At 52.0% G+C, this 17,270-nt stretch overlaps 7 protein-coding genes across 7 annotated transcripts; 3 read left to right on the top strand and 4 right to left on the bottom strand.

Annotated features, from left to right (window-relative positions):
• Nucleotides 1-66: 66 nt before the first annotated feature.
• Nucleotides 67-2,187, bottom strand: CONPUDRAFT_137653 (NAD(P)-binding protein). Its single transcript, XM_007771210.1, has 9 exons — nucleotides 2,035-2,187; nucleotides 1,847-1,965; nucleotides 1,673-1,777; nucleotides 1,383-1,610; nucleotides 1,198-1,321; nucleotides 912-1,136; nucleotides 617-846; nucleotides 402-547; nucleotides 67-336 (listed from the first exon to the last, which is right to left on the bottom strand). Exons 1-9 carry the CDS (start codon nucleotides 2,132-2,134, stop codon nucleotides 210-212), a joined length of 1,404 nt encoding a protein of 467 aa, XP_007769400.1. The 5' UTR covers nucleotides 2,135-2,187; the 3' UTR covers nucleotides 67-209.
• Nucleotides 2,188-2,499: 312 nt separating this feature from the next.
• CONPUDRAFT_105468 (uncharacterized protein) lies at nucleotides 2,500-3,881 on the bottom strand. The gene is made up of 4 exons (XM_007771209.1): nucleotides 3,654-3,881; nucleotides 3,431-3,518; nucleotides 3,274-3,358; nucleotides 2,500-3,019 (listed from the first exon to the last, which is right to left on the bottom strand). Exons 1-4 carry the CDS (start codon nucleotides 3,759-3,761, stop codon nucleotides 2,980-2,982), a joined length of 321 nt encoding a protein of 106 aa, XP_007769399.1. The 5' UTR covers nucleotides 3,762-3,881; the 3' UTR covers nucleotides 2,500-2,979.
• Nucleotides 3,882-4,151: 270 nt separating this feature from the next.
• On the top strand, nucleotides 4,152-6,082 carry CONPUDRAFT_125223 (HlyIII-domain-containing protein). The gene is made up of 9 exons (XM_007771208.1): nucleotides 4,152-4,464; nucleotides 4,529-4,572; nucleotides 4,623-4,640; nucleotides 4,692-4,885; nucleotides 4,947-4,989; nucleotides 5,043-5,144; nucleotides 5,211-5,415; nucleotides 5,489-5,700; nucleotides 5,756-6,082. Exons 1-8 carry the CDS (start codon nucleotides 4,268-4,270, stop codon nucleotides 5,652-5,654), a joined length of 969 nt encoding a protein of 322 aa, XP_007769398.1. The 5' UTR covers nucleotides 4,152-4,267; the 3' UTR covers nucleotides 5,655-5,700; nucleotides 5,756-6,082.
• Nucleotides 6,083-6,552: 470 nt separating this feature from the next.
• Nucleotides 6,553-7,011, top strand: CONPUDRAFT_32252 (uncharacterized protein; the record flags this gene model as incomplete). The annotated part of the gene is made up of 4 exons (XM_007770780.1): nucleotides 6,553-6,621; nucleotides 6,696-6,769; nucleotides 6,846-6,894; nucleotides 6,976-7,011. Coding segments are annotated over 4 exons (228 nt in total), but the record flags the coding sequence as incomplete, so codon positions are not given.
• A 2,363-nt stretch (nucleotides 7,012-9,374) lies between these two features.
• Nucleotides 9,375-9,626, top strand: CONPUDRAFT_154479 (uncharacterized protein; the record flags this gene model as incomplete). The annotated part of the gene is made up of 2 exons (XM_007771207.1): nucleotides 9,375-9,532; nucleotides 9,611-9,626. 2 exons carry the CDS (start codon nucleotides 9,375-9,377, stop codon nucleotides 9,624-9,626), a joined length of 174 nt encoding a protein of 57 aa, XP_007769397.1.
• A 1,031-nt stretch (nucleotides 9,627-10,657) lies between these two features.
• Nucleotides 10,658-12,126, bottom strand: CONPUDRAFT_165966 (uncharacterized protein). Its single transcript, XM_007771206.1, has 3 exons — nucleotides 11,105-12,126; nucleotides 10,925-11,049; nucleotides 10,658-10,868 (listed from the first exon to the last, which is right to left on the bottom strand). The coding sequence occupies exons 1-3, from the start codon at nucleotides 12,036-12,038 to the stop codon at nucleotides 10,857-10,859; spliced, it is 1,071 nt and encodes a 356-aa protein (XP_007769396.1). The 5' UTR covers nucleotides 12,039-12,126; the 3' UTR covers nucleotides 10,658-10,856.
• A 1,353-nt stretch (nucleotides 12,127-13,479) lies between these two features.
• Nucleotides 13,480-16,235, bottom strand: CONPUDRAFT_57092 (uncharacterized protein; the record flags this gene model as incomplete). Its single annotated transcript, XM_007770830.1, has 10 exons — nucleotides 13,480-14,144; nucleotides 14,193-14,283; nucleotides 14,328-14,382; nucleotides 14,483-14,913; nucleotides 14,943-15,060; nucleotides 15,109-15,284; nucleotides 15,338-15,467; nucleotides 15,516-15,723; nucleotides 15,917-16,007; nucleotides 16,062-16,235. 10 exons carry the CDS (start codon nucleotides 16,233-16,235, stop codon nucleotides 13,480-13,482), a joined length of 2,139 nt encoding a protein of 712 aa, XP_007769020.1.
• Nucleotides 16,236-17,270: the final 1,035 nt, after the last annotated feature.

Genomic DNA, 17,270 nt, shown 5'->3' with positions numbered 1-17,270 from the left:
TATCCAGAACGGTGAGGATTATTGAACGCTTACGAGATGCCAATTTGGGACCAATGAGCCCGTCATCTTTGAACAAAGATGGTCGCATGGAGAAGCACAAGGTTTTAGTATTTTAATGATCGTTGACACCACCTCTCTCAAATACACCGTCCACCAATGATTGTGCGCACTGCTGTATATTTTCTTTTATATCCAGTGCAAATCAGAAGTTACGCCTTTTCCTGGTCTGTTAATGCTTCGTCGCCTGCGAACGCCGCAAGCCACGCCTTTGCGCCCCCAGCCATGACCAACGCCTCCGAGCTTCCGATACCGTGTTCGTTGAGATAATCTTGATACCTGTAGGAAGAGGATTAAGCCGTTAGTCGTTCGCACCATTGAATCGTAGCGAAAAGGAAACACACCACGCTGCGCATAACGGTCCACGCCCGCTCGAGCTGCCGCAGTAGAATATAACCTTGTTTGTTTCCTTGAACTTTTCGAGAAACTCCGGGAGATCATCGTAGAAGCTCTGAGCGGCGCGCTGGTAACTCCCTCGGACGTGTCCACCCTGATATTTTCAGACAGTTCGCCATTGTCAGCGCAAGACATGAGGTGCACAGCGGAGGAAAGGACCCACTGCGTGATCATCCCGTCTTACATCGATCACTGCAAAGTCGTGAGCACGGCGGTCCGCCGGAGCGGATTTGAGCAGTTCGGCAACTTCCTGAGCCGTTATTTGGCGCGGGCTTGACTTTGGGGTGGGATAGGCGTCTTTCCAGCTCTCCAGGACCGGGACCGCCGTGGATACAACGTCACCGTCAGATGCAGAAGCGTTGGCTTGTTTTGTCGCATAGATCTGATAGGATGCTTGATAAATCAGCGGTACGTCAGCGCTTGAGACAGATCCGTGATTAAGTGTGAGAGGCACTGACCAGCCCATTCGTTCACGTCCGCAACCTGATGCGCAATCGTAGATGTTGATTGCGTAGAAGTTCCGCTTGAGGTCGGTTTGCAGGAGGATGAAGGTCCACATGATGCTGGCTGGCAAGAAGATGATACAGAACATGAGGTCGATGGTTCTGGCTTAGCACAGCAGCCAATAGAATCGCCCTGGGTATATGCGTTTAGGTCACCTTTGGTATCTACGAACACGGCGTCTTCACAGTTGCGTCAGTTAAGCTATAGGAAATGCTTTATCAGAGTGGAGAAGTGGCAAACCTTGAAAGCCCGCGTTTTGCATGATCTCCCGATACTCATGGAGTTGAAGGGCACCTGATACGCAACCTACGTAAGCCTGGAGATTCACGCGCAGAGTTTCGGTGAATTCTTTCTTCGCAATGATCTGGATGGTTTAGGTCACAATGAAATGAGTTCAGGAGAGTAATTTAGGCGATGCCACATACATCATCCAAGACGACGCGACCACCCGGCTTGAGCACACGGTATACTTCCTTTAACAGGTTCGCCTTACCCTCTGTGGGCAAGAGGTTGATGACGCAGTTCGAGAGCACGCAGTCAACCGAGTCGGAGTTGATAGGCAAACGTTCATGCAGAAGCGTCTTCACGAATGAAACACGGGGAGGCTTGAGATTTCTCTTGGCCGCGTTGCGGCGTGCAAGGGCGATCATATCCTGTACCCTTATGATAAGCTTAACTTGATCGACGAGACAAGAGGCCAGGGAACTGCACGTACTGGGGACATATCAAGCCCTACCACCTGGCCCGTGGGGCCCGCCTTCGCAGCTGCAAGGAAAACATCGACACCGCCGCCCGATCCGAGATCAATAACGTTTTCCCCCTATTGACACATCGCGCCAGTAATGTCAAAACATAACACTCTCCCCGAGGCCTCGAATGTGATACGCACCTCCCTGATAGATGCTGTGGCCACCGGGTTTCCGCAGCTCAATCCCATGTGGGAGTCCTCGGGGACAGATTGGAGCTGTTCGGCCGTGTATCCGAACGCCTGCGCGACAGTATCGGCGTCTTTGATCGCACGGAGACCAATGTGTTTAGCAAGTGCGCAGGAGAAACAAAACTGAATGGCATACTTACAAGCCCTATCTGCGCCTTCCTTGGCCACGGTTCCGTACGCATTTCGCACTGCGTCCACTACTTCATCTGGGGATGAGGGAAGAACAGCGCCTGCGGACATTTTGGAGCGATCGAAAAAAGTGAGATGCCGCGAGTGCTATTTAAAAGGCGGACATCTGGGTTAGCGCGAGTCACAGTGCACTCTCTGCTCGGAGTCTGAGTCTTACTAAGAGTCTTACTAAGAGCACTATATCAAAACTTCCCCTATCACTGTATCAGACACGACTGTCGTGGCATCATCTGGCAATGGTCCAATGGCATTGGACGGTTTACCAACGGTTACCAACGGTTTAAACGTTTACTGATCGCGTCTCGCTCCATCTCGAACGTTCTTTCATTAGTGCGTGAAGCGGCACCTTTATGATATACAGTACAACCGGTTGCGACCTTCAAGATCGCTGTGCGGTAGAATACACTCGGAGTATAAAGTTGGCAGAGATGGTGGGTCATGAGGCGGGGAGGCCTGATGGGTGGGTGGAGGGTGATGCAATCACGAAGTCTACCTCTGGGGCGGCGCACTAAGGCGGCGGCACGCGCTAAGCAGACAAGCAAACAAATGAACAGGTCCAGGAACATCAGCACCCATTCTATCAACAACCCAGCTGCAAATGAAAGCGTCTATCGTTCTTCAATATCCCACATCCGTCCCCTATCTCACTCGATGCCATACAGGCAGATACAGCATGTGCATGAATCCCAAACATGCAAGTTCGCGTTATTGTGGCTGGATGAGCATCCAGCTGAAGCCATAACCTCCTCATCCTCGTCCTTGGGCGTGTTGCAAACGCGGCTGCTGGGCTATGAGAGTCTTCTCTCACTCAGCCTGAAATGGACTTCGCGTCGTGATGCCAAAGATAGATCGAACGCCATGGTGACTGGAAACAGAGTAAAGGTGGAGGTGAACATCTAGTTCTCTCTCCAGTTGTATCCACAGCCAGCACATCTGCGTGGGCGAGGTTAGCCGTTCCAAAGGTAAAATGCGAGAACTCGGGTATGAAACACTTGCCTGTAGACTGTGTGCGCGGTCCAGTATGGCCAAACACATGTAGGCACGGCATAGAAGCACACAGCACGGAGCGGCCATGAATCGTAATCGTACGGCACCGCACCAGCAACAGGCAAGGACAGAGGTCGGTTAACCAGCAAGAGATAGATGGATGAACCTTCAGAACAATCAACCGCGCAGAAAACGGGTGAAACGCACACGTCGTCATAGGCTCGTCCGCACTCCGAATCTGGAGCTGATAAAAGTATGCACGGCCGTGATTGCACTTGTCGCACGATACTAAGAAGCCGCATGAGCACGCCTTGTAGCAGCGTAGGAGATGGATGGATGGATGGATGGAATCAGACGTACTCGCAGTTGAATCCGCGTGCTTCCACATCTCGTCTCCGCCCAGGACGTCATCCACCTGCTTGCGCTTCATCTTCGTCCGCGAGGTCATCTAATCGAATGCGATGTGCCGAGTCGTTAGATGGGCGATGACGTTCCGAAGCGGTTGGGAAGCAGTTGGAGTGTGGAAGAGGACATATGGGCTTCATTGAAGGATGAGGGAGATCAAGAGCAACGACGAACGAACCTGCTTCGTTATCGGGAACTCGTACGCACAGGTGTTGCACGCCCACTTGTTGAACCCCGTCTCCGCGGAGATGACGAGGTGATTCGCGCACGTCGGGCAGAATAGCATAGTCGACTATGCGATCTCGAGACAAGAGGAGAGTATATGCTTTGTATACGCGCAAGATGAACAAAGGAAAGGCGTCAAAACATCACTAGCACTGCGCGAATCCGAGTTTCCTGCCTGAGACTTCGCGAGCGAAATTCGTCCAGCGACGAAACAAAGTCAGCTCGTATGCCCAGGCGCAATCTTCTGATTTGGATTACATACATGCGCACTCACACTGTCCTCCCGCCTCTCCGGGTTGGCGAACTTGGGTTCATGACGGGGGAAAGCTTGCATCGCCACCGTCGGCACGGCTGGATTGAAACACGGGCTCCGGCAAAGGGTCGAATGCCGTGGGGAGGGACCGGCTAAGCCTGCCTTCACTGGTCACCAGCGCTTTGCTCCAAACCCCAACGAAATGACGCATATATACGATACGTTGCTCCTGTCACATCTTCCGATAGGTGTTGTCCTTTTGGCCTCACAATTCACGCACCGACCTTTGCTGGAGCTTGTCAGACCGGGCGAACATGCAACGGACCAAGGCCGGTGGTACCCAGAGCAGGCCCTTTTCATTAAAGGTTGACGTTCCCAACGGCTTCTCTGAGTCCCCAGGCGCTTCACCTACGCACGACAGGCCGAGAAGAAAGGTGTCAAAAACGCTAACATGGGACGACATACCACCATGGCAGAGAGATAACGAGCACATCTTGACAGGGTATCGCCAGTAAGTCAGGTCATAGAATGTCTTGCGGCCTCTTTCGAACTTTACCCAACACGTTGACTCGTAGTGTGCAGAACAGTTGGAGAGGTTGTATCGGGTCTGTGTTTGGATGTGAGTTGAAGTATCTCCTTCTGATTTACGGTCCTTAAGTCAAGGCGCAGATCTACACAATGAGACTAGTATGTAATATGTCTGAATCTTGATCTCCGTGATTAAGTTACGGTTCCTAGTCAACATCCACTCCCATCTGCTCGGGGCCGCCCTTTTCTTGCTTATCCTATGTTCTTTTCAAACGATTTGGGTGGCCGGCTATGCATCCGCGTCATGGGTCGACACATCCCTCCTCGCTACCTTCCTTCTCTCCGCTATCTTCTGTCTGTCGGGTAGCGCAACCTTTCACGCTGCGATTGGTCACTCCGAGCAGGTAAGTCAGCCCGAACACTCTCTACACCGTAGCGACAGCTCAAAGACCAGCGACTGCCAAGGTTTTCCGCCAATGTCACGCTTTAGACTACTCCGGTATTGTCGGTGAGCTGACGTCTTCCATTGGCGAACAAGGCTCAGCTCACTGCCGTATTCAGTCCTCATTGTTGGATCCTTTATACCCTGCCTCTACTATGGATTCTACTGCGAGCCACTGGCCCAGACATTCCATTTGGGGTTGATATTCAGCGCTGGGGCTGGTGCGTATCGGCGTATTGGTCGCTGCACGTGTGTGCTGACGCAATTTCTTCCATTCCCTCGTATAGGCGCAGCATACACCGTCCTCAACCCTGAGTATGCTAAGCCCTCACACCGCGGTGCACGTACAGGGGTCTTCATCGGATTGGGGCTCACCGCCATTGTGCCCGTAACACAGCTTGTGTTTACTCGCGGCTCCGTTATGTTCTCGGAGATGGGGTTCGGATGGCTGCTCCTCTCGGGGGCACTCTACATATTCGGGGCGCTCATATAGTAAGCCCATTCTTTCTCCCTTACCGCAAAATCAGGAGTCAGAAGCATGTCTGACACATCATTACCGTTGCAGCGCAAACCGCATTCCAGAGCGCCTTTCCCCTGGGCAGTTTGACTACTTCTTTGCCTCTCATCAGATCTTCCACGTTTGCGTCGTCCTTGCTGCATTAGCCCACTGGGTGTGTCTTATATCGTCGTTTCAACACTGGCACTCGAAACCAGATGCATGCCTGGTGTAGGATTGACGGGAATGGCGCGCAGCTTTGTGTTTGTGCCTCATACCAGGCAAGTAGAAACATTTTCTTTCCACGTCATATACTCACTTATAGATCTGCTCTAGAAATAAATCGATTGTAGACTTTCCAGGTATTTGTGCAGCTCTGACGAGCCTTGTGAAGTACATTTAGGTGAAGATGTGCCGCGAGGAGCCCTCACGTTTACACTCTTCGCACATAGATTAGACTCCCTGGCCATCGGCGCGCACCAGCGTCGAAGGTGGCTCTTTGTTTTCAGTTCCCTATATCACGTTCTCCACTTCCTTGCAACGGTCTTTTACCACTACGCTACATTCATGTATTGTCTACCATATGGCACCGCCCGCGAGGACAAGAAACTAAGATACTTACTACTACTAACACTTTAGCTAAAGCGGCGCAAATGATACACTTGGGGCAAGGCATATTTCGCCAGGCACCTCACGGCTCCGACACATCCCGTTACGGACGGTTCCTGGGGCATCGACGATCTTCTCGCTGGAATGAAAGCTTGATGACGGCATGCTCATGGTGTGGCAACATTGCGCACCGGCGGCTCGACAAGTTCCCTGTTTGGACAGAACAGCTTCGGGTGCCTCGGAACTTTATCGTCTGTACATGGTCTGTCAAGCCCAATTGCATGGCAGCGCTCTGACCTCGGAATGGATGAGTTAGCCGATGAGGTCACTCCTTAGCACGCTCTGAGCACGCCGAAAACATATAAGAGCTGCATCGGGTCCATGGAGGGTAGAGTTGTACTAGGACATCCCCATCTCATTGCAACAACATGCATCTTCACCACCACGATAACCACGCTGACTCCCATGCCGAGGTTCGTAGCGCATCTGAGCGTTGTAAATATTCGCTGGCTTAAAGACAATTTCAGGTCGTCAACGCCCCGCACAAGGCCGCGCTCTCCCATGAGCTGGTCGCTAGTGCTGCTTCCTACGAGGTGCGACTCATCTCCCATCCGTCCTTGCAGGGCTCGCTGCACAGCAGGATATAATCAATGCATGTATGATACAGGCCATGAAGGCGTACGAGAAGCACGTCGCGGCCCAGGGCCACCCCGACAGCCACGCCAAGGCGAAGGAGCTCATGTGAGGACATGCTCACCATCCATCTCTCCCTGCTTCATCCACGCCCTTCATGTTGTTTACTAACGGTACAAAACAGCGCTACATTCAGCGGTGGCTTCATCGACCGCATGGTCGAAACCAAGGGTGTGAGTATTCCTCCGGTACCGTCTGGTCTCTCACAAGCTCCAAGCTGATGAACGTGTTACACATGTGCGCTGTGCTTATAGCTCGACGCCCTCGACAAGCAGAAGGCAAAGCACCATGCTGCTGCCCACGCGGACAACCACCTCCCTGCTGCTTATCCTGGACAGTTCTGAACTGTTTCTAAACTATAAGTGGGTCGTTACTCTCGGCAGGAAACTTATATTACACAAGTAATTTGTATCAACATATGTAAGTAATCATAATCCAACCATAATACGAGTGAAATGAATATGGTTTAGATACATCGTTGATCTTCTAATGCGCTCGATATTACAAGTAACAGATGCTGTGAATATTGGAACGAAACTGATGTGTATCAGTGTATTGTCCAGGTATTGCTGAAGCACCTTCCTGCAGGCCTACACAAGCGCTTATCGCTTAGTGCTCACCTCAATATTGGAATGGCCAGGCAGACAAGTAGAAGTACTGGTGGCGCGAATCACTGCGCCCCGTCCACTTGGGCGTCTTGATATGTTTTTGTTACCTCTATCCTCTACCTAACCATAGGAACATCGCATATCCGACAGCTCGGGGTGTGTAACCAATGTTGACGTGTACTACTAATCTCAAACTCCCAAGGTTGATGCATTGAGGACTGTGAAGCGCATTCTGGACTCCGCCTCCGGCAAGGGTCAACAAGTTGCAGGCACCGTAGTCAGCGTGCCAGCCAAAGTAACATCCACCTTCGTCGTTGCGTTTGCCGTCAAGCAAGCCAAGACGCGATACTTAATGGGGGAGGTGGCGCAGTTATCATCGCCTGGCATTTTGCTCAATCAGAGGAATGCCGGGAATGTTGGGAAGCTTGTGGTGGATAAAGGTGTGTTTGACGGCTTTTCGACGATTTTTAAAACACTTCGTCGAGCGCTGACCTGCGACAGCTGTAGCACACAGAGTACATGGTACCATTCGCGAGTACTTACTCGAGTCCGCTCCTAAAGCTCGGCTTCTGAAGGCACGCGCCTGGCATGGAGCAATGAGAAACCGGTGTGCCGTTATCAACGGAACCGCGGTCACGTCAGACCTAGGGAATTTGAGCTCGAATGTTGCCACGGCATAGCGCAAAGAAGACCAAGTAGGACCTTGCGCCTCCATCATGATGAAAAGGGTGAACAACAGGCACCACGTCCGCTATCGATAGCATACGACCTGTGAGTTGTTACGTGGAGTCCAACTGATAAAGTTGGTAGGCATTCGGAACGTTCAGCTCACGGGAACCCACATGCCGTTCTCTAAGTATAGCAGTGGTGATTGTCCTGGTTCATAGTTTGATTTATTCGCCTGCTAGTCGTTCCTGCGAACCTAAATCTACCTTGTGCATGTTTCTCAAAGCACGAGCAAGACATTCTTATTGTTGACTTGCCTGAACCAGCAGAGGGGCCATGCAATGGATGAAGGAAAGACGTAGTCCGGTCGCTCGGAACCGGGCTCCGGCAAACATTTGCCATCGCCCGGTATTTTTCGGGGTGACAGCTCGTGACATGTGACAGCCGTGTCGTTGAGCACGTTGACGGCCCGTGGAAGCCCGCTGAGGCCAACGCACGCTTTTGTCGCTCGAGGAAACTGCGTCGGTGCCTGTCGGTGCTCATCCAAGGGTTTACAGGATGCTAGGACTCTTTTCGATGTGCAAAATCCACTGCCAGCTTTGGCACCAACTCTCCATGCAGCAGCAGAGGTCTCGCATGTTAAGCGCCTAACGGCTGTGCTCTTTGCCGACGCTGCTGTCGAGCTAAGCCTAATCGCGATGGTCAGGCGGCCCCGTTTTCCGTGTTCAATTGTGCGCTCATGTATTGCTCTTGTGCTCATGTGTTGGTTTTAGTGACACACATCAACAAAGTCGCATCAAGCGTGCCGACAGCGTGCGCTGGAACAAGACCTATTCGATCAATATTACTCAAAGACAAGGTCAATAATTCCTGAAACAAAAGCAGATGCGACGTCCGGGCATGAGGCATACGTTCTATGATGACCCGATATAGAGAGAGAGGAAGGGGAGGTTGGCTCGGGTCAATGGCGAACCCGACAGGTTGACGACTACAAGAGTCCTAAGCTGTCCCAAAAGGGCTTGGGCTTGACAATGACAGGGTGCGTAACCTCGGGAGTCTTTGGATAGCATTTCTCGAGACGGACCTTTGCGAGTATAAAGGTCACCCTCCCATCGGACCTGCTATCCATTCACCCACCCGCCTGCCCCTTCGTTGTTCGCTCGCCTTTTGTTTTGTGCCACCGTGCGACTCCCACCTGATCGATCCTGATCCCCGTAGCCCTCGGCATTCTCTGTTGCGAGCTTAGCATCGAACAGCTTCTCCTCGCGCAGTATAAGTATCCGGTTCTCCATCCCGACCTCGTCGCGTTCGTCATCACTATCACCACCACCTCCCATATCTTCACTTCGCTGCTTCACGCACCATATCACTCGACCACCATGCGTCCTTACTCAAACATCTACGAACACCCCGACTTCTCCGTCTCCCAAGGGAGCGTCGCCACCCTGCGCGCAGTGGGGACCGCCCTAGCCGTCGTCGCCGCGTCAGGCGCGGCCGTGTACGAGATCGTGACGCACAACGGGACTACATTCGTTAGGTACGCGTCCCCCATCGGGCCTCGCAGCCACCTTTCAGAGTCCTCGTGCCGAGCCCCTTCGCTGACATTCATCCATAGCAATTTCCTCGCTTGAGGGGATCGTCGCCGTCCTGAATGATGCTCCGGGCAAGGAGACTCGGACTCCGTCGGGGCCGTGGACTGATGTATGATATATGATCCGAAGTCGATGGTCCTCGCCGCTAGCAGCGAATGGAGCGGTGCCTGTCTGGGTGGGTCAAGTGGCCTGATGACCAGGGCAATAGGGATGGGCCAGGAGGAGCGAAGAGATTCAGATTGCGTCGGAGGAGAAGGAAGTCGTCGATCTTGGGACACTCCACTTTATCACATGCATCGTGTGCCTTGTTATTTCGTTTCGTTTCATCTTGTTGTGTCTTTTTGTTATCCCCGCTGTTGTAACACCGGTCACTGTATCTCTAGTATCTGTAATAGGTTATTCATTTGTCTATCCTTCCCTTTTGTCAGATTCCTAACAGAGACGTCAAGAGAGCTGTCAAGAGCCAATACAGCTATGAGAACACGCCACGTGGCCACGGGCAGCAGACGATCGCATCGTGGGTCTGTCTTCGAACTCCATCATGCAGTGTGCATGGCATACCTTGGACATACCATCTGACCACCGCACGCGACGTGCAAGAGGGCTATGACACGAGAGGCGCCTTCTTACTGGCAGCAACCCGTCGTCAAGAAGCTATCTTGGGTTCGAAGGTTTAGCATAAGTTTGCTATACCTGGCTTCCCGCGGCGACCCATCCAAAGAAACAGGCTTCCTGGCATCTCCGATTCGGGATACATAGGGATTGAACCCAAGTTGCATGATAAGACGACGAGGGTTAGCACACTACCCATGAGAAGAAGGTGCTAGATGTAGGAGATTGACGAATGCCGATGGCCGGCGAATTTATATCGAATTCAGATGCGCTAAAACGCTCTATTAATGCATCGAAACCCCGTAACATGTCCTCGGTACTGCGTCATTCCCGTTTATGTGATTGAATTCTTGCCCATCATGCATGTACGCACGTCGCGTGAACTTAACGATGCAAGCAAACAGGGACAAAAATACTGGAGAGCCGGCGTGCTGAACGAGCTCATTCTACGAATCAATGGGTATAATTGAATACTTCACAGACCGAGTATACGTGTGAGGTGGGCTACATAAATGAATCTAGAATGCGTGTACATGCGTCGTGCGATGATGAGATATAAGTGTCTAATGAGATGCGAGCATAGTATGCGAAACCCCCTGGATAGACCGGAAGCGAGAAAGCGAGTAGCAAGTACATATAGATAGTCCGAACGGAAGCTCAGATCGTTCTCTGGTAGTTGGGTCAACACACGAATTGACACAGGCAAGTATCGTCTGTAGACTCACTTTTATGACGGACCACTGAACGATAACGTGGTTCAACCGAACCCGAAGGGATTCCCGGCACATACCGCAACCGAGCTGCTCCTTCAAGGGACCGAGCGCTGACTGCATGGCACTCATGGATACATCTGTGAAAGGGGATGAGTTAATTCGCGGCCCATGATAGCCTAGGTCAACACGTACCTGGTTGGGCGTCCCATGCAAGATACGCTGACGCCAGCGCCCAAGCCCTGGTAACCTGCTTTTGGTCCTCGAAACTACAGCTCTCCATCGACGGGTGCAGAGGCGGGGGCGGAAGGAGTAGACGTTTCAGCGCATCCATGCGACCTAGATGCAAAAAGAACAGCTGCCTGAGGTACTTTGACCCTATAATATCCGCCATCTCATCGCTGATGGATGCGAGAGGAAAGGACAGAAGATGGGATGATGTGGGGACGGCGAGATCGTAGACGTCGTATTTGGCGGCCAGCGCGTACACCTCGAGCGGGTGTAAGGGCGCGTGCGAGAGCAGGAGGTGGTATAAGGATGTTGAGTGAGCGACAAGCTTCTTCGCAGACAGGCCGTACTTTGGGAAGGCGGCGACCGCCGACGATAAAGACTCGAACGAGGGCGCGTAATGAGAACACGACATGTCGTAGATGCTGTGCAGAATGATGTTGAGAATAGAGGAATGTTCTGCGACCAGTACCACGGGTTCTGTGGCGTCGCAATCTTGGTTTGGGGATATAGACGTGATACCGTTGAATGCGTTGAAAGACGCGGCGAGCAGAACGCTCGAGTGGACGTAGAAGAACACAGAGTCCGAGGACAGAATGATGATGTCGGGAGGGAATGTGAGGATGTCGGCGCCAGGGAAGAATGTCGTGGAAACTGGGACAATTATGTCTCCATCTATTTCAGCGGGAAAATTGTCTGACGCGGAATTTTCGAACGAGTCTTCCTGAGCATGGGATAGGGGAGAAGAAATAGGGGAGATAACGCTGCAGGGAGGCGTCAGAAGCTGTGACAAGGCCGGCGCGTCGACGTGATCAAGACCAGGGGTCTTGACGAAGGGCACGGGGTCTGTGGCGGACTGGGAGGCACAACTCCAGTTGAGTGATTCCGTATAGGTATCCATGCGTAGATGTGTTAGAAGACGATGATATAGTAGGAGGAACGGAGAGAGGTGCGCGGTAACTCAGGAATGTAGACGGGTATATGAGCGTATGGGTTAGCACTGCCCGAGAAAGGAGACGGAAAGTCACGTACGCGGATGTTTTGGGACCAGCAATGGATCGTAGCTCGACAGTGATTGACGCATGTTTCCCTTGCCGGAGGAGGCTCCACTCAATTCGTCAAAGCCTGCGGTCCTCATGCCAAATGGCCACTGAAAAGAGCGCTCAGCGAGCGCTGAATTAATACGAAGGCGCACTTTCGGGGTCGGCATTCTTTGAGTTGCGTTGGAGGCACCATGATAGCCAAATGGAAAGACGCGAAACTTCGGCAATGCTCCATATGCCGTGTGCCAAATAAGCGATAATAGGTGATCGGCCCATTCGCGGACTCCGCCCCTGACACGCACCACGGATTCTTCCGAAGGCGCCCTAATGCTGAGATCTGAGAGGCGCGAACAGCTCACATCTTGTAATGTCTTTGGGGGTGGCACCAGCACATATCCAAATTCCATGTGTCAGCAGATCAAAGTGGCCTAAGAAGTGGGGTTCTGCGTAGAAGAGTTGTGACGTGATTCGGGCCTTATGCTTTGCTTGCACTAGTACTCCGCGTTGTTAGAATGACACGATTGGACGTTTACGCACATATGTGGAGGAATTTAAGGTTAGAGGTAGTGCTGTCCCATTCAGACTACAACGTAAAAGTCATCATTTTCTCGAGTCCGTCCAATCTGCTGCGATACGTACATACCTACTCGAGGGCTTACTTTGTTCAACCACATTCAAGATGCTTATCCAATACGCCACCGATGAGATGATAATCCACAGGGCATAATTTGATTAAGAGCACTAAGCTGAGTGAAGAAACAATCGCTTGTTTTTATCACCAACAAGATTTTCCGACCAGTAGGTGGAGCGCTTGAGCCTTTGGGCGTCTATCAGCAGGCGTCTATGGCCGGTCTGGCCGATCATAGCGTGAGACTTCCCAGCACTAGCTCCCGCGAAACTGGAGATCGGCCGGGCCTTTGTCTCCCTTTTAGCTGGCCTAGACGCCCGCGATTCTCCTTAGCGCTCGTCCAGGATCTCCTGCTTCAGCCCGGCGTTCAGCGCACGAATGAGTAGCAGCTGTCAAGCTCACGCGGTGACGATTGTAGTACTCATGCAGGTGCATCAGGAAAATGACACATGCATTTGCCGAAATGAAAACACTTTACCGTACTTTGCGGGTATTTGCCGCCGGTCCTTGGCAGCAGCGAATACAGTCTAAGTAGCAAATGCAGTTCGAATCGTCTAATCGCAGCAAAGCCGAGTGGATTGCACCGGTATCGAGCTAAGTTGAGCAAATGCAAATAGTATTCATAAAGATACCAATAAACTAAGTACTAAATTCCTAATGACGGAATCAATCTATAATAGCTCGAATGCATGATGATCAATGAAGCGGTTAATGTAGTATCCGTCGAAGCTATCATAGGACTGGTGACACGACATATCTTCGGAAATAAAGTCCTTGCCAAATACGGGGAGAAGGTGGCAGGCCCGTACCATCGAATTCACGTCAACAACAGATATGTCGCGTGAGCCGTCGGCATTGTGCTTGGGCTGTACTATGTACATGCCGGTGACATCGTCGCGTTCGTTAGAGTAGTATTGGTACCAGTGCACGACTGCACACTCGTAAGTGACGCCTTGATGACTGAACTTGAAGAATGCAAGGACGCGGACAACGTCCATTGCGAGCGTTCCTGGAAGAGACGCGTCAGTGAGCAGTAAAGCGCAATCAACCCGCGGAGCTTCGTTCCGCCAAGAAGGTGTGGATTGAATGCGCTCCCGCTTCAATCCACCTGTCCCGCAGTTGTCGCTCGGAGCTCGAAACGTCGAGACTGCGGAGTTGACCACGGTGATCTTCATTGGGGCACGCGGGCACTCCTGGACTGGGATGAAGACATTGTATCGAAGACGAGGATCATTGGAGTGGAGTATGGAGAAAAGAAAGCGCCGTGTCTGCTCAATGACGGTGGGGGTGTCGATCTCTCGGGCCAAGTCGGGCAGAGTCCGGGCCCGTTTTCGTGCTGTGTTCAGTTAGTGAGAGCCGATTGAACATGAGTCAGTGTACGCACCTCGGCTTTTCGCAAGCTTCACCTCAGCCATGAGTTCCATTCCGTCTATCCTTCCGACAGCTTTGATACGTTGTGAACCATTGAGTGCCTGCTCGTCGGTGGGGTCGGATTCGAGAGAACGCGAGTGAGGTTCACGATTGCGAAGGTTGTTGGGGTGTTCGCCGGCCTCAAGCTGGTTTTGGGGGATGGACTTAAGCAGCTCTTCGGCTGAATGACACGTCGTGAGCATGAGGCGACGAAGACGCTCAAATTACGTACCATTCTCAATGAGTTTGAGTAGCCGTTCAAACCCGTTCCACCCGAGCATTCCGCGAGCATCGAAATCGACGCGGCACGCAACAAGCTTGTCGAGTCGCGAGTTCGTAGTGAGCATCTGGCCAAGAGCGTTGAACCTGCTCGATCGGCGCCAAGGATCTTTCACGGCCTCGATGTGCTTTGACTCTGTAATGGAGGAACAGAGCCCGTTTGGCGCCCCGAATCGTTGTATGAGGTAGCGGTAGTGGACCAAAGAGTGCTGCCGGGGGAGGGAGAGTGTCATACTGACACCGGAGTTGATGAAGATTTGGCGGTACCGATGAAACCGAGCAAGTGCATCATCCATGTCCTTGAAGTCGTCATCAGTGATGACATTGCGCCGGACATAATAACAGAACTCGAGAAACGCGCGAAACGCGCGCACCATGTCAGGTGGGACATGGTTCTCAATTGCAGGGAGGTAAACCTATTCGAGAATTAGACCAGAGCTGCGACGGGTAAATGAAAAAAGTGTACCTTCATGAGAGCCTTTGAATCGTCACCGGTCCATTGTTTGAAGCCCCTCCCTTGGGGAAACCTTCGCAAGCCAGCGAAAGGTGCCGAAACTGCTATGCTTTTAAGATATGAGTAGGAGGGAATGGCGCAAAAAATAGAGACTCACCGTCGATCAATGTCGTCCAAAATCTGCGCAGCCCGCGCTTTCCCATGCGTTTTCTCGAGGTATTGTTCAACCCAGTCAACCAGGTGGTCCTTGAACGTTCCTTTGATGAGTTGATGGAGGATGTCGGGGGCTATGAGATCATGAATGTCGGCGCGGGGGAAATCATTGGTGAAAGGCTGTTGTTATCATGAGAGCGGGACCCAAAGACAGAAAATTTTGATGAACATACCACGACGTCCGCAATTAACCCGTACTCGTCCCACAGTACCCCCGGCGGAAGCTCCTGCACCAGCGTCTCATTATGCCTTTGATTCCGTTGCATACATTTGTCGTCGAGTTCATCCGGAAATGCCAAGCAGCTATGAACCTTAAGTCAAATGACGAGGTCAAAGTAATGAAAAACTCACCGTGCGCACCACCCCTGCACGATACCCGCAAGGAGGACTTGTTCCGGATAGTCAGCTATATATGGCCCAAGGCCATATATCACACGGCGATGGTAACCGTCGCCAAACCGAACCACTTCGTGTTTGGTCATGCCGGGCTTCAGCGACTGGAGGATGGTTGCGAGGGATGCGTGGAACAGCTGTCGTCGAAACTTTCGGAAGTTTGCGTCTGCGGAAAATGTCTTGTTGGCTGGTCAAAATGTATAGTAAGCTAATGACAGGGGAGACAAGTCAAGAGAGAAAAGACGCACTTTTGGGAATAGCAAGGAAGCCAATTAGAACAACTGCATTGCGTCGGGCTCGCCGTGTGTTATTATGGACGTTGCCAATAGATAGGTAGAGTGGATAGTACTCCGTGAGACCGGTTGCGACCGAGACAGTTGTCTTGTCGCTCCCAAGAATCACCGGCACAAACGTGGATCCGTGGCTTTCGGGGTCTTCGGATATCATGTTCTAGTTGTTTTGCGTCAGGAAATGATGGCGAGAAGATTGACTAATGATACGCACCACTTGCTCCCAAGCCCAATCCCCTGAGAACAAGTTCTCATACTGACGGACACCATCGTTGCTGTAGTCACGATAGGGGGTGTAGTCGAGGTCAGCCTTGAAGTCGGGACGCGCAAGCATCTCATGAATGACGAGACGCGGGTCTCGGAACCACACATCGTACTCGGCCCTCATCCAAGGCGGGACATTCTGCGCCGGCTTTGGGCCATTGTAGTTGATGGAGAACGACTGCCATGTTTTGTGAGGTTACGAGCGGGTGGTGAGTTGACTGAATAAGATAAGAATAAACTCAGTCCCGAGTGTCGAACACGAAGACTATATTGTTGTAGCTAACCTGAATAAGATAAGAATAAACTAAACTACAGTTAGCTATGATATGGAAATAACGAGTGTGGTAACATACCTCAGTCCCGAGTGTCGAACACGAAGACTGAGGGAAAAGACTACGGCGGCGACGCGCGTTGACGAGACGCCCGCTTACATAAGCTATCGGAAGGAATACTACCTCGGCGTACTCTAAACTATGCAAACGTACGATATAACAACACGCCCACTCGGCGAGTGTAGAATTCAATCAAATAAAATACCCATGCCTGATGAGAAACGAACGTGCTTCTCACGAGAGAGAGCTTTGGTGAGTACATCCGCGACTTGTTCATTGGTCGGAATGTACTGGGTATCGATGTCGCCGTCCTCGTAGCGTTCACGGATGAAATGATACCGGATGGCGATATGCTTCGTGCGGGAATGGAGGACAGCGTTCTTGATGAGAGCGATGGCCGACTGGTTGTCAATGAAAACAGGAGTCGGGCCGGGCTGGTGAACGTCGAGCTCGGAGAGCAACAGACGAAGCCAAATCGCCTCTTTGACGGCTGCGGCGGCAGCCATGTATTCCGCTTCGGTTGTTGACAATGCGACCGACGACTGCTTCTTCGACGACCAGCTGACAGCGCCACCAGCCATTACGAAAACGTAGCCAGTGACGGAGCGTCGATCCGTCGCGTCTGCAGCCCAATCGGCGTCGACAAATGCCGTCGGAGCAAGATCTGCGTCGCGCTTGAAAATGAGGCGCGCCGCGGATGTTCCTACAAGGTAGCGGTGGACGCGTTTGAGCGCCATGTAGTGCTGGAAAGCCGGGGTTGCCGAGTGCTTGCTGAGAACGCCCACTGCAAATGCGAGATCTGGGCGTGTTGCGAGCATCGCATACAT

This window comes from Coniophora puteana, assembly GCF_000271625.1.
Source record: "Coniophora puteana RWD-64-598 SS2 unplaced genomic scaffold CONPUscaffold_7, whole genome shotgun sequence".
Lineage (NCBI taxonomy): Eukaryota > Fungi > Basidiomycota > Agaricomycetes > Boletales > Coniophoraceae > Coniophora > Coniophora puteana.
The sequence above is the reverse complement of the archived record's forward strand: the minus strand, read 5'-3'. Positions and strand labels throughout refer to the sequence as shown.